The sequence below is a fragment of the Hypomesus nipponensis genome, chromosome 18, assembly GCF_054491055.1.
Source record: "Hypomesus nipponensis isolate SF chromosome 18, ASM5449105v1, whole genome shotgun sequence".
NCBI classification, from domain to species: Eukaryota; Metazoa; Chordata; class Actinopteri; order Osmeriformes; family Osmeridae; genus Hypomesus; species Hypomesus nipponensis.
The window spans coordinates 15,544,671-15,559,295 of record NC_140378.1 but is presented as its reverse complement, the minus strand read 5'-3'; the positions used below and the strand labels follow the sequence as shown (position 1 = coordinate 15,559,295).

The 14,625-nt window shown below is 42.4% G+C and overlaps 1 protein-coding gene across 1 annotated transcript; it reads left to right on the top strand.

Annotated features, from left to right (window-relative positions):
- The first annotated feature begins 12,763 nt into the window (after positions 1 to 12,763).
- abt1 (activator of basal transcription 1) lies at positions 12,764 to 14,624 on the top strand. The gene is made up of 4 exons (XM_084679201.1): positions 12,764 to 12,920; positions 13,164 to 13,506; positions 13,632 to 13,807; positions 13,935 to 14,624. The coding sequence occupies exons 2-4, from the start codon at positions 13,170 to 13,172 to the stop codon at positions 14,313 to 14,315; spliced, it is 894 nt and encodes a 297-aa protein (XP_084535327.1). The 5' UTR covers positions 12,764 to 12,920; positions 13,164 to 13,169; the 3' UTR covers positions 14,316 to 14,624.
- The last annotated feature ends 1 nt before the right edge of the window (position 14,625 follows it).

The following is a 14,625-nucleotide window of genomic DNA, read 5'->3' as shown; positions in this document are numbered from 1 at the left end:
CTCAAAAAGACAAAAAAATAAACATGCCACAGGGCACGGAGACAGGACCCAGGCCCTTTGACAACGCTAATTATCAAGGAAGATCTTTTTTAACAAGGTCCATAGGGCTTGCTAGCTTCACCCTACTAGACTATATTTTAAAATGACTTCTATAATTTGTTTCTACCTCCTTTAATCCTCCCTGTGGCTGGATTATCCCCAGATTCTCCACTATTCTGGGCCAACATTACTGGTCTAGGGGGTTTTCAGATGCCTGCCAGACCATACTCTGCGGATGACCCCACTAAGGCTCTGCACACAGGAATATGGATCTGACACTTCAATAAATGGATTATACTAAATGTTTTTGTTATTTGATGTAATTTGTCTCTTGGCTTTACTGCCACTTTCTGAGTAATTGCTGCTTAAAAGTACTGATTGTATGATCCCCATCAAAGAACCAAGGTTACTGTGACTCAGACTGCTGCAGGACCCCCTGGACAGGAAGGTGTTCCTGTGGTTGACAGTAATGACATCACTCTAGGCTGGTGAGATAACTGTTCCAAGCCATGCAGTACATTGTATCATCTAGGTTATCAATAAATGTACATCTGAATAAATATGTATAGTCAAGCCCTTTAAATGCATTCATTTACTTCTCTATTGCTATTGAGAGGGAGGTACGTGCAGACTGGTTACTGCTGGTGTGGAGAGGGTGGTTACTGTAAATAATACTTGGAGGATGGGGATTCCCTTTAAAGTCCCCTCAAAACTATGATGTTATTCAGCAGAAAACAGGGTATTACTGCCATATGTCACCTTCCTTTCACGTGTGTTTAATTCTCACTCAGTCGGTAGTTCAGGATCAATCAATGTGCGAATATGAAACGACCACTGAACCTTTCTGTTTTCACTATGCAATTATATACAGTATGGTTGATAGTACACCAGAAATTCAGACAAATCTTTTTTAACATTTGAATTAATTCAGGATTGTTGTTCTAAAGCAATGGATAGATTTGAACGCACGCACGCTGGGTGAAGATGCTGATGGAAGGTGCGCGAGACGCAATGCTTCCTTCGTATTCTTTGATTTAATTTCAAATGTTATTTTCCATAATAGTGATAAAACATTCACCAACACAAGTTTCAGCAATGAAGCTAAACCATCGAATGAAAAAACAGAGCGAATCAACAGGAAACTTTGAAAACATGCGGGTCTGTCGTGTCCAATATCAACGTACCAGCCATACCAGTTTTTCAACTGTGGATAGTATGAAATTGGTAGTTCACATTGTGACATTAATTTAAATCGAGAGCCAGTACTTTATGAATTATCGTAGTCTATACATTCTGTTTGGATCCTGATTATGACGGATGATGATTTATGAAATGCAGAAACACTTACCTCAAAGTTCTTTAAAATTACCATAATATTTTGTCTGCACGTTCCCCAATTAAACCTACAGTAGAATAATGCCTCGACTGTCAATTAAAGTCAATGTTGTTTAAAATGTGAACCACACGAACAATGGAAAAAGGTGCTACACTCACCTGCAAATTCCATAGACCTGTTTCACGAACTTGCTCCACGCAAGAACACATGGAAAACATGGTCTGTTCCAAAAATCTGCCAAAAATCAGACATTTTAAGGTAATTTAAAAAAGATGCCTAAATTAGATTTTCCTGACATTTTTTTTAATCAAATTTGCCATTTATTGGATTCCATTGTGATCATTGGCTTTCGATGCTCCGTACAATATGCAACTGTGACTGTTCAAATTATTATCAAATATCAATAAAGCCTAGTTTTTGCGTTCTCCCCCTTCTCTCTCTCTCTCTCTCTCTCTCTCTCTCTCTCTCTCTCTCTCTCTCTCTCTCTCTCTCTCTCTCTCTCTCTCTCTCTCACACACACACACACAGTCTCACTCAGTAATGGTCGCTGTGGATTAGATGAGTGTGCATGCGTGCGTGTACGCGCGTTCGAGTGTGTGTCTGTACAGTACGTCGGTGTGCTTGTGTGTCAGAAAGACAGCCAATGGCGGAGGTCAGATATGACAGTTTGACGAATTTATCATCACGTCTTGCCTACAGCTGTCTGGCCTTCAATGTACTGTTTAAAAAGAGAAAGATGGTCAAATTCAACAATAGTCAAATATCTTTATTTGAAAACCAATAACCACCAACATGTTCAAAGAAAACTAAACTTTTTTGTGTTTATGTTAATGGTTCCCTTCAGTTTCTCCTCTTGCAGCACCCGCCTACCAATTTCAAGTGTGGATCTGAATTTTCAGTGGTAGCAATTATCTTAGCTGTCTCCTCGCCTGACCATATCGACCCGATTCCCCATGTGGTCTGAAAAACATAATGACAACAGCCCCAGTTTAGAATTCCAATTCCAATATCTCTTCATTACTCATAGCTCACTGTGTGAATGTGGTGTGATACAAAGTTATTGCAACTTTATTGGTGTCCTGCTACAACAGAGAGGGGTCATTGAGTCTTGAAAGAGGGCTGCCTCTGTGCAGAAGTAAAAACTCGTTGACTGACATTGCTGGGAAGAGCACGCCACAGACAGTCCCGGTTAAATCATACAGAAGTAATGGAGATTGTATTTTTAAAGCACAGTGTAAAGTTGGCAGGGGCTGATGCCATTAATGATGCATGGGCTCGAGGGAGATTCTAGAACTGAAGCTCCACTGCTTAGCACACACACAGAGAGAGAGAGAGAGAGAGAGAGAGAGAGAGAGAGAGAGAGAGAGAGAGAGAGAGAGAGAGAGAGAGAGGGAGAGAGAGAGAGAGAGAGAGAGAGAGGGAGAGGGAGGGAGAGAGAGAAGAGAGAGAGAGAGAGAGAGTACACAGGAAACCACTGTTGTCTCCACCAGAGTGGAGAGAGAAAGATACAGGGTGGTCCTCCTGAATGACATGCTCAGAGTTCCCATCCCATCTAGCATGACTAGCCTGCTGGTCTTTTGCTGCTGCTGCTTACCTAACCAGGGAGAAAAGATGATCTGCTCAGCCAGCTGTGCTGCTGCTGTACAAGGAGATTATGCCACCGCTCTGTCGTGTAGCACAGGTGGTTCGGTCACTACACACACAAGCATATGTTTCAGGTTAGAGAGGGGGTGGCAATGGTGTTACTGTGGCACACAGGAGAGGGCCCGTTTCTGGAGATGGTGACATTGGTCTTGACCGTCCTGTGACTGGGACTGGTGTCTCTGCATGCACAACATGGTGGGGAAAAGGGTGGACTAGGGGTGGACTACACAACACAACACCATAAAATGCAGTACCTATACAAATCCCGGTAGTTACTGTATGATTAAAAATGTAACAGGTTACCCTGAGTTGTGGATTCCTGGCCAGAAGTACCTCAGTCTATTGACTGGTTCCTGGAACCGCAGGCCTTGAACATTTGTCATGTGATGTTTGGTGCTTGATAAATACAGTATTGTGGATGCCTCAACAATCCAGTCTTCCATAGACCAGAGATCTGAACCATCTCACCTTATTTCTGTGTCTGTGTCATGCTGTGAAGAGTTAGATTGAGCTGGATGCTGACTGGAGCCTTTTACCTCACTACTGCTAATCTACAGGTGGTCTGGAGCAGGTTGACACACACATCTCTTTACTCCCCTGACTCCTTCCTGTCTACTTGTCTTTCTTTCGGTCCCAGTCTCTTCCCACTCCCCTGTCCCCGCTCGCTCCCGCCCTCACCAATATTACTCTTAGTCTCTTCTGACTCTCCTTGCCTCTCCCCTCCCCATGTTTCCGCTGCCTCCTCTGACGACCCTCCCTTCCCCATCAATATTCAAAAACTGTAAATAAATAAATCATCATAGCCTTAAGCCTCTGGGTACCTTTGCACTTTCCAAGTAAAAGAGAGGGAGACTCCCTCTTTCTCCATCCTCATCCTTTTTCCCAGGTCACTCCTCACTCCCTCAATCTCCCTCATTCTTTAGCTCTCTTCTGCTATTGTTAATTTCAGACTTTATCACCTTTGAAATGAGGACACCTAAGGCTCAGCTAATGGTTTGTTAGATCCCATTTGTATGTGTGTGTGTGTTTGTGTAAGTGTGTGTGTGTGTGAGAGAGAGAGAGAGAGAGAGAGAGAGAGAGAGAGAGAGAGAGAGAGAGAGAGAGAGAGAGAGAGAGATAGTGAGAAAGAGAGATTCTAACTACTGCTGGCACAGGAGTCCAGGCAGATGGCTCAGTATTTATCTCCTGTTGTTTGGCCCATCAGAGAAGCACTTTGATGTTTACACCATGACATACACACACTCACACATTCACATCCACAGATACACACAAACACATACAAACACACACACACAAAGATACCACACTTTCTCGTGCTTACTTTTAGCTTTGTTCTCCTCTTTCACTCTCCTGTATCACAACATCACAAGACTCAGCTCCCAGAAACCAGAATCCTTCTCCTGGTAAATATTTACAATTTTGATAGTCAACTGTTTGCTATGGTAACAGCTTTTCATATTTAAATGGTTGCCTTCTGCCCCACTGCACTCAGCAGGGACAAAACGCCACTGAGGAGTAAATAAAGGGAAGTGAATGAAAGTGAAGTGGAAGTATGTCTTCCTGGCTTTTTAACTGTATTATCACAGTAAACAAATAAAATCATAACTTTAAATATTTCAGCCAAACATCTTACAAATAAGTCATATTTTCTTGACTTGTTGTTTACGTGTCTCAATGTCTTTCCTGGAGTGAGTCTTTATCTCCTTCCAAACCACTATGCCTATTTTGATGCAGTCTGGGGATAAATATAATGGTATCGCTGTAAAAGAAAACATTTTCTGACGTTCAAACACAGCTAGCAAAGCAGATATCTGCAAATGCATACCTCTTTTTATCTCTTTCTCACAATTTCTCTCTCTCTTCATCCTTCCAACTCTCTCTCTCTCTCTCTCTCTCTCTCTCTCTCTCTCTCTCTCTCTCTCTCTCTCTCTCTCTCTCACGCTCTCTCTGTTTAATCAAATGTCTTTGTTTCCTTCTACCTCCCATTTTTAATCTTCTCTCTTTAGTTTCCCTTCCTAATTCCATAATTCCTCAGACCCCCCTCTGATTGCACAGCCCTGTTTGAATCCTGGCCCTGAAATCTCATGTGGCAACATATCATCCACGCTCCCTCCCTCTCTCTCTCTCCTGGTCCCTTCCTTGTTCCCTGCCTTTATTGGCTTGTCGCAGCTAGTTTCCTCCATCTTAATGCTGAAGTTGTTTTTTATGGGTAGATATTGGCTGTATAGTGGCCTGTCAAAGCCATGTCTGGGACTGTCAGTCAGCAAAAGCCTCAAAGAGACTCAACAGCAACGACTTATAGCTTTGCCGCCAGACATCTTGCCTGTGTCACACATCACTTTATCATCATGTATTCTCTAATCGGAAGCTGTTTCAACCGTCTCAAGGCCAGGATGATTTGTGGAATCATCTTCCAATCACTTTGAAAAATACAATTTGGTGGCAAAAGGACAATGGAAGGTTCAGGGGTTAAGGACGTAATATTGTGCATCATAAAAGAGCTTGTATTAAGTATAAGGGTGGAAACTATTCTCAACAGAGTTTACAATGCAAATCTGTACTCACACAACTATCATTTTCTTGACTGATATAAGTCCCTTAACGTATGGACCAATAAGTAGCATCACTTGTGAATTTTCACTTTCATATGTACTAAAGGCCAAAGATCACTCCCATGGAACCTTCCATTTTCCTCATTCTAAAACTGAATTCTGTTCTATTTAAATAAGACAGACGGACCACTGACAGGAAGACAGAGCACTTAGCCAGCCCCAGTCATCCTCTTCAATAATGCAACTACATGCATGCGACAGCCGCAAACAGCCTGCATACCAAAGCACCAGTGCAGCCCCGCAAGTGTGTGTGTGTGTGTGTGTCTGTGTGTGCATGTAGCATACATATGCATGTTTGTATTTGTGTGTGTGTGTTGGGGTTATTGGATTGGTCTGACTTGTTGCTCCCCATGTTAATATTTTTGGGGAGTGTTTCATTTTTCTTCTTAGGTATATTAAAATTAAATATAACTGCAAGCAGTAATGGCGGATTCCTCCAAACACTGCGAACCATTGAAAAATGTTTATTCTTGACAAATTGTAACTGTATAGAAAAATGTATGCTGCAGAATTACCAATGGCATACCAAATCTGAAATGCAATACCATCAAGTTCCACAAGGGCCTTTATTTCAAGCCAGTAAGTGAAGGAAGGGGGCTTGGTGAGCTTATCCATTCCAGAAAGCCTTGTATCTTTATGCATTAAGGCGTGGCCTGTAGCGCCACCTATGGCTAATGGTGGGCCATTTGTGGTGTGGTAGTTACTCTTGGCCTATACTATTAATGTTTCAGGATTTTAAAAACTTTTTACCATGGCATATAAAATCGAAAATGCAATACCAACAGGATCCACATGGGCTTTGGGTAAAGTGTGGTAGTTACTCTTGGCCTGTACTGTCAATGTGTCAGGATTTTGAGACCTTTTTACTATTGCATACAAAGTAGGAAATGCAATGACACCAAGGTCCTCAAGGGCCTATGCTGATATTCAAGGAATGAGTGGGGGCTTGGTCAGCCCACACAGTCCTGATATGTTGCGTGTATGTCTTGCCAAGCCCGCGCGTGTCAAGGGAAGAATGCGTGTGTGAGAAATTGGAGCATGCGCGGGGAGGAGCAGGGGACACATTTTATTATAAATTTCCCTAGAAATTAGCCAAGCATGCATGTTTCAAAGATTCACCAAAAATCGACCTTTCATCTTAGAGTCAACTTTTTCTCAGATTTGTGTACTAAACATTCTCAAGAGTCTTCATATGAACTTGTTTGACTGGCTTACATGTAAAGCATTGCGAACCATTGAAAAATGTATATTCTTGACAAATTGTAACTGTATAGAAAAATCAATGCTGCAGAATTTCCAATGGGATACCAAATCTGAAATGCAATAACATCAAGATCCACAAGGGCCTTTATTTCAAGCCAAGAACTGAAGTGCTTTAATCTTCACAAGAAGTGAAGTGCTTTGTGCTTTAGGGCGTGGCCTGTAGCGACACCTATTGGTAATGGTGGGCCATTTGTGGTTTGGTAGTTACTCTTGGCCTATACTATCAATGTTTCAGGATGTTTTTAACTTTTTACCATTGCATACAAAATCGGAAATGCAATACCAACAAGATCCACATGGGCTTTTGTTAAAGTGTTGTTGTTACTGTTGGCCTTTACTATCAATGTTTCAGGATTTGGAGAACTTTTTACCATGGCAAACAAAATCTGAAATGCAATACCATCAAGATCCACAAGGCCTTTGCAAAAGACCAAGGAATGAGTGGGGGCTTGGTAAGCCCACACTGTCCTGAAATGTTGCGTGTGCGTCTTGCCAAGCCCGCGCGTGTGTCAAGGGAAGACCTATGGGTAATAGTGGGCCATTTGTGGTGTGGTAGTTAGGCCGAATCCCAATACTCCCCCCTTACCCCTTCCCCTTACCCCTTACCCTTAATTTACCCCTAGCCCTTGGCCCTCGAAACTAAGGGGTAAGGGCTACATAGCCCTAAGAAATGGGACAGCACTTGGTTACAGGTACGTCATCTAGCACGTATCGATACCTCCAAAGCAAGTAGTGTTATGCACTGATTTAAACAAAATTCGCTGCTAATGGAGTTTACTTTAAACTGTAGACATGCTAGTCAAAGAAATGCGGGACTGTTGTGCAATTCAGCACTGTAATATTAGCGTACCAAACTAGCGATTTTTAGAAACGTTTCAATTAGGAAAATGGTTGCAAATATAAATGTTCATGACTGTAAATAACACAAAACATGACTGTCATAATTTTTTTATCAATTAATTAAGCCGAAAATATTATATTTAGCGGACTCTCTGGATGATCTGGCCGCCTTTGTTGCCGGTCGCGCAGTTTTTACATAGCCCTCGGTTTCAAGTAAGCTCCCGACCTCACTTGGTTTTAAGGGGTGTATACCCCTTAGTCTTAGCCCTTCCCCTAGCTCAAAAAGAGTATTGGGACACCACTAGCTCTCACGGGAACGCGCAAAACGAAGGGGAAGGGGTAAGGGGGAGTATTGGGATTCGGCCTAACTCTTGGTCTATACTATCAATGTTTCAGGATTGTTATAACTTTTTACCATTGTATACAAAATCGGAAAAGCAATACCAACAAGATCCACATGGGCTTTTTGTTAAAGTGTTTCTTTGCCTATACTATCTATGTTTCAGGATTTTGAGACCTTTTTACCATTGCATACAAAATCGGAAATGCAATACCATCAAGATCCACATGGGCCTTTTTTTCAAGCCAATAAGTGAAGGGAGGGGGCTTGTTGAGCCTATCCATTCCAGAAAGCCTTGTATCTTTGTGCTTTTGGGCGTGGCCTGTAGCGCCACCTATGGGTAATGGTGGGCCATTTGTGGTGTGGTAGTTACTCTTGGTCTATACTATCAATGTTTCAGGATTTTTATAACTTTTTACCATTGCATACAAAATCGGAAATGCAATACCAACAAGATCCACATGGGCTTTTGTTAAAGTGTTTCTCGGCCTACACTATCAATGTTTCAGGATTTGAGACCTTTTTACCATTGCATACAAAATCGGAAATGCAATACCATCAAGAGCCACATGGGCCTTTGCTAAAGACCAAGGAATGAGTGGGGGCTTGGTCAGCCCACACTCTCCTGAAATGTTGCGTGTGCGTCTTGGCCGCGCGTGTGTCAAGGGAAGGCTGAGTGTGTGTGAGATTTTGGAGCACGCGCGGGGAGGAGCAAGGGAGACATTCATTGGAAATTTGCCTAGAAATTAGCCAAGCAAGCATGTTTCAAATATTCACCAAAAATCGACCTTTCATCTTACAGTCAACTTTTTCACAGATTTGTGTTATGAACATTCTCAAGAGTTTTCATATGAACTTGTGATTGAATCAGAGTATCAGTTTTTGAATGGCTGATGTGTAAAGCATAATTTTAGCGTTAGCGATAAGTTCAATTTGCTTTATATCAATCATTTTTTGAGATATGAATTTGCCTTTGCACATGGTAACATGTTGTAGTGTCTTCCTCCGATCTACCAAGTTTAGTGTTGATATCTCAAAGATTTGCTGAGACATGACTTCACATCCTGTTTGGCGGCTTTTCTGATGAATTTGATTGGCTGTACCGGACAGACGGTTATGAGGATCAAAATTCCTTTGATAACTTTTGTGAGGCTTGGTCTGAAGATCATCTCTGGTGATTTTGAAGAAGATATGACAAAAATTGTAGGAGGAGTAGGCTTTCAAAGGTTTTTGATAAAACCGGAAATGGCGGGAAATCTATATAACCGGAAATTAACGCCATGGTGTGCGTTGAACTCGGCTTGATCCAGGGAATCCAATGGTACCTCATTTTTGAAAATGAGTCATACGGTTCAAAAGTTGCGTGTGTAAACACAAGTCCAACTTTGACCCATTGGTGGCGCTAGAGTGGTCTAATGGGAGACATGAAACTTGGTGTAGGTATAGAAGAAACTGTCCTTAATGAGTGTGCCAAATTTCACAAAAAGTTGTCGATGGGGTCTAGGGGCTGCCATTGACTCCCATGGTACAAGAATTACAAAATATAACTGCAAGCAGTAATGGCGGATTCCTCCAAACACTGCGAACCATTGAAAAATGTTTATTTTTGACAAATTGTAACTGTATAGAAAAATGTATGCTGCAGAATTACCAATGGCATACCAAATCTGAAATGCAATACCATCAAGATCCACAAGGGCCTTTATTTCAAGCCAGTAAGTGAAGGAAGGGGGCTTGGTGAGCTTATCCATTCCAGAAAGCCTTGTATCTTTATGCATTAAGGCGTGGCCTGTAGCGCCACCTATGGGTAATGGTGGACCATTTGTGGTGTGGTAGTTACTCTTGGCCTATACTATTAATGTTTCAGGATTTTAAAAACTTTTTACCATTGCATATAAAATCGGAAATGCAATACCAACAGGATCCACATGGGCTTTGGGTAAAGTGTGGTAGTTACTCTTGGCCTGTACTGTCAATGTGTCAGGATTTGGAGACCTTTTTACTATTGCATACAAAGTAGGAAATGCAATGACACCAAGGTCCTCAAGGGCCTATGCTGATATTCAAGGAATGAGTGGGGGCTTGGTCAGCCCACAAAGTCCTGATATGTTGCGTGTGTGTCTTGCCAAGCCCGCGCGTGTCAAGGGAAGAATGAGTGTCTGAGAATTTGGAGCATGCGCGGGGAGGAGCAGGGGACACATTTCATTGTAAATTTCCCTAGAAATTAGCCAAGCATGCATGTTTCAAAGATTCACCAAAAATCGACCTTTCATCTTAGAGTCAACTTTTTCTCAGATTTGTGTACTAAACATTCTCAAGAGTCTTCATATGAACTTGTTTGACTGGCTTACGTGTAAAGCATTGCGAACCATTGAAAAATGTATATTCTTGACAAATTGTAACTGTATAGAAAAATCAATGCTGCAGAATTTCCAATGGGATACCAAATCTGAAATGCAATAACATCAACATCCACAAGGGCCTTTATTTCAAGCCAAGAAGTGAAGCGCTTTAATCTTCACAAGAAGTGAAGTGCTTTGTGCTTTAGGGCGTGGCCTGTAGCGACACCTATTGGTAATGGTGGGCCATTTGTGGTGTGGTAGTTACTCTTGGCCTATACTATCAATGTTTCAGGATGTTTTTAACTTTTTACCATTGCATACAAAATCGGAAATGCAATACCAACAAGATCCACATGGGCTTTTGTTAAAGTGTTGTTGTTACTCTTGGCCTTTACTATCAATGTTTCAGGATTTGGAGAACTTTTTACCATGGCAAACAAAATCTGAAATGCAATACCATCAAGATCCACATGGCCTTTGCAAAAGACCAAGGAACACTCTCCTGAAATGTTGCGTGTGCGTCTTGCCAAGCCCGCGCGTGTGTCAAGGGAAGACCTATGGGTAATAGTGGGCCATTTGTGGTGTGGTAGTTACTCTTGGTCTATACTATCAATGTTTCAGGATTTTTATAACTTTTTACCATTGTATACAAAATCGGAAAAGCAATACCAACAAGATCCACATGGGCTTTTTTTTCAAGCCAATAAGTGAAGGGAGGGGGCTTGGTGAGCCTATCCATTCCAGAAAGCCTTGTATATTTGTGCTTTTTGGCGTGGCCTGTAGCGCCACCTATGGGTAATGGTGGGCCATTTGTGGTGTGGTAGTTACTCTTGGTCTATACTATCAATGTTTCAGGATTTTTATAACTTTTTACCATTGCATACAAAATCGGAAATGCAATACCAACAAGATCCACATGGGCTTTTGTTAAAGTGTTTCTCGGCCTACACTATCAATGTTTCAGGATTTGAGACCTTTTTACCATTGCATACAAAATCGGAAATGCAATACCATCAAGAGCCACATGGGCCTTTGCTAAAGACCAAGGAATGAGTGGGGGCTTGGTCAGCCCACACTCTCCTGAAATGTTGCGTGTGCGTCTTGGCCGCGCGTGTGTCAAGGGAAGGCTGAGTGTGTGTGAGATTTTGGAGCACGCGCGGGGAGGAGCAAGGGAGACATTCATTGGAAATTTGCCTAGAAATTAGCCAAGCAAGCATGTTTCAAATATTCACCAAAAATCGACCTTTCATCTTACAGTCAACTTTTTCACAGATTTGTGTTATGAACATTCTCAAGAGTTTTCATATGAACTTGTGATTGAATCAGAGTATCAGTTTTTGAATGGCTGATGTGTAAAGCATAATTTTAGCGTTAGCGATAAGTTCAATTTGCTTTATATCAATCATTTTTTGAGATATGAATTTGCCTTTGCACATGGTAACATGTTGTAGTGTCTTCCTCCGATCTACCAAGTTTAGTGTTGATATCTCAAAGATTTGCTGAGACATGACTTCACATCCTGTTTGGCGGCTTTTCTGATGAATTTGATTGGCTGTACCGGACAGACGGTTATGAGGATCAAAATTCCTTTGATAACTTTTGTGAGGCTTGGTCTGAAGATCATCTCTGGTGATTTTGAAGAAGATATGACAAAAATTGTAGGAGGAGTAGGCTTTCAAAGGTTTTTGATAAAACCGGAAATGGCGGGAAATCTATATAACCGGAAATTAACGCCATGGTGTGCGTTGAACTCGGCTTGATCCAGGGAATCCAATGGTACCTCATTTTTGAAAATGAGTCATACGGTTCAAAAGTTGCGTGTGTAAACACAAGTCCAACTTTGACCCATTGGTGGCGCTAGAGTGGTCTAATGGGAGACATGAAACTTGGTGTAGGTATAGAAGAAACTGTCCTTAATGAGTGTGCCAAATTTCACAAAAAGTTGTCGATGGGGTCTAGGGGCTGCCATTGACTCCCATGGTACAAGAATTACAAATAATAAAACCACCAATAACAATAGGTTTCCTCCTTACGGAGGAATCCTAATAATAAAACCACCAATAACAATAGGTTTCCTCCTTACGGAGGAATCCTAATAAACATTTATTTGTATAGAACTGCCCCTCAACCAACCTAAACCCACACGGAAGACAAGGAAAAACTCCCAGAAAAAAACACACTGAATGTCAATGTCAGCTGGCACTCTCTTCAAACTCGTTAACTTATTGCGCAGTCAGATTAAAATGTACTTAAAAAAACACCCATTTAACTCAGAATTTAGGATCGTGGTGGGACATAGTTTATTGACAGTAAATTGTCGCCACCTTGCGTTGTGAGGATAAGGGACCGGAAGTTGTACTAATGATTTCTGATGGACTTCCTCTCAGGCACATGTGTAAACCTTGTTTTTTTCTGGATATTCGTAATCTAAACTTGTCTACTACCTACCTTGTTATATGGGACTCCACTTGTAGTTTCTGTAAGCTTTGAAGCCTTCAGAAACGGTAAGCTGCTATAAATATTTCTGACAATATTTTTACTATCCGCTCTGTGTGATTCTCAAGTGCTAGCTACTAGAATTATGCGAACCCGCTAGCTAGCGTTAGCTGTTTATTTCTGTTAGCAAGCCAGACAGTTGTAGCGATGCACGCCGGTTGTCACTGTCTGATTTTAATTAAGTTATCCTAGACTGTAAATATTTGTTTCGTATTTCTTTCAACCCGTTTCCTTCCCTACAACCTGTCTAGTGAAAAATGGAAAGCAAGGAGAGGACGACCACCGAGGTTGAGGAGTCGCAGATGACAGAGGAAGACGTGATAGCTGGTGATAACTCAGGAGAACAGAACCAGACCGTGGAGGATGAGGACGATACTGATGGAGAAGACGATGAAGAAGACGACGAAGACATGGATAAGGCCCGGGAAGGACAGGGCGATAAAGGAGTAAAAAAATATAAAGTTCCACTAGGGAAGAAGACACTTCCAGGGATTGTGTACCTCGGTCACATCCCTCCCAGGTTACGGCCCAAGCACATGAGAAACATGCTGGGGGTTTATGGAGAGATTGGAAGAGTTTTTCTGCAGCCCGAGGGTGAGTATACCAGCCATGGCCCTTCCACACCTTTGGAAAGGCTGAGTTCAGACTATAAACTCATTATTTTGGTAATTCTACAGTTGTCTGAAGCACATCATTCCTCCTGTTCTTATCCTCTGCAGACCGCTCAGTGAAGAGGAAGAAGAAGAAAGCAGGCTCCAAAGCCTGCAGCTTCACAGAGGGCTGGGTGGAGTTCAGGGACAAACGTGTAGCGAAGAGGGTGGCAGCCAGCATCCACAACACATCCATGGGCGCCCGCAAACGAAGCCGCTTCCACAGCGACCTGTGGTGCATCAAGGTGATGACACTGTCTATCGTCAAATCTATATATTCTTTGTTTAAAATTGTACGACCAGTAGATAACAATTTCTGAGCATTGATAACACTATTCCTAACAGTCGGGTTGTCTGCCATTTTGTGTCCAGTACCTGCACAGGTTCCAGTGGTGCCACCTGAGTGAACGACTGGCGTACGAGCATACAGTCCTCCAGCAGCGCCTCCGCACCGAGATCTCCCAAGCCAAGCGTGAGACCAATTTCTACCTGGCCAACGTGGAGAAGAGTCAGGGCATGGACAAGCGGAGGAAGCAGAGGGAGAGGAAGGGCGAGACGGTAGAGGAGAAGACCTGGGACTTCACCCAGAGGAAGACCGAGGATGAGATCCAAATGAGCCGCGTGAAGAGGCAGGGCCTGTCCAAGAAGAACCTCAAGAAAGCTCAGGACAAGGCCAGGGTGATTCAGGAGAAGTCCCAATCCAACGTCTCGTTGCTGGCCAAGATCTTCAATAGCAGTAAGGGCCAGAGCTGAGGGCACCGTCCTCTAAAGATCTACACAGATCACATGCTAAAATGGGCTGTCGTTCGTCAGAAAGACACCAGATGGGGGTGTTGTGTCAAGGTATTTCTACCTCCACAGGCAGGGAGGAAGATGGGAGGTAGCCCAGTACATATACAGGGTTTAACATTTTCTGTCATAAAGGCCTAATTAATGGCTATACATTTGTAATTACTGTGCATGAATTGGGTGTCTTTACCATTGCATTGAACCGTGCCTCTGTACTATAAACAAATGTCAATAAAAATATTGACAGTAAAAAGTTGTGATGAAAGAGGAAAAC

What these genes read in the sequence shown, in the direction of transcription:
- abt1 (XM_084679201.1), top strand. Translation starts at nt 13,170, where the DNA reads ATGGAAAGCAAGGAGAGGACGACCACCGAGGTTGAGGAGTCGCAGATG. An exon ending in AGTTTTTCTGCAGCCCGAGG is followed by an intron (nt 13,507 to 13,631) that starts GTGAGTATACCA and finishes TATCCTCTGCAG; the next exon opens with ACCGCTCAGTGAAGAGGAAG. An exon ending in GCGACCTGTGGTGCATCAAG is followed by an intron (nt 13,808 to 13,934) that starts GTGATGACACTG and finishes TTTTGTGTCCAG; the next exon opens with TACCTGCACAGGTTCCAGTG.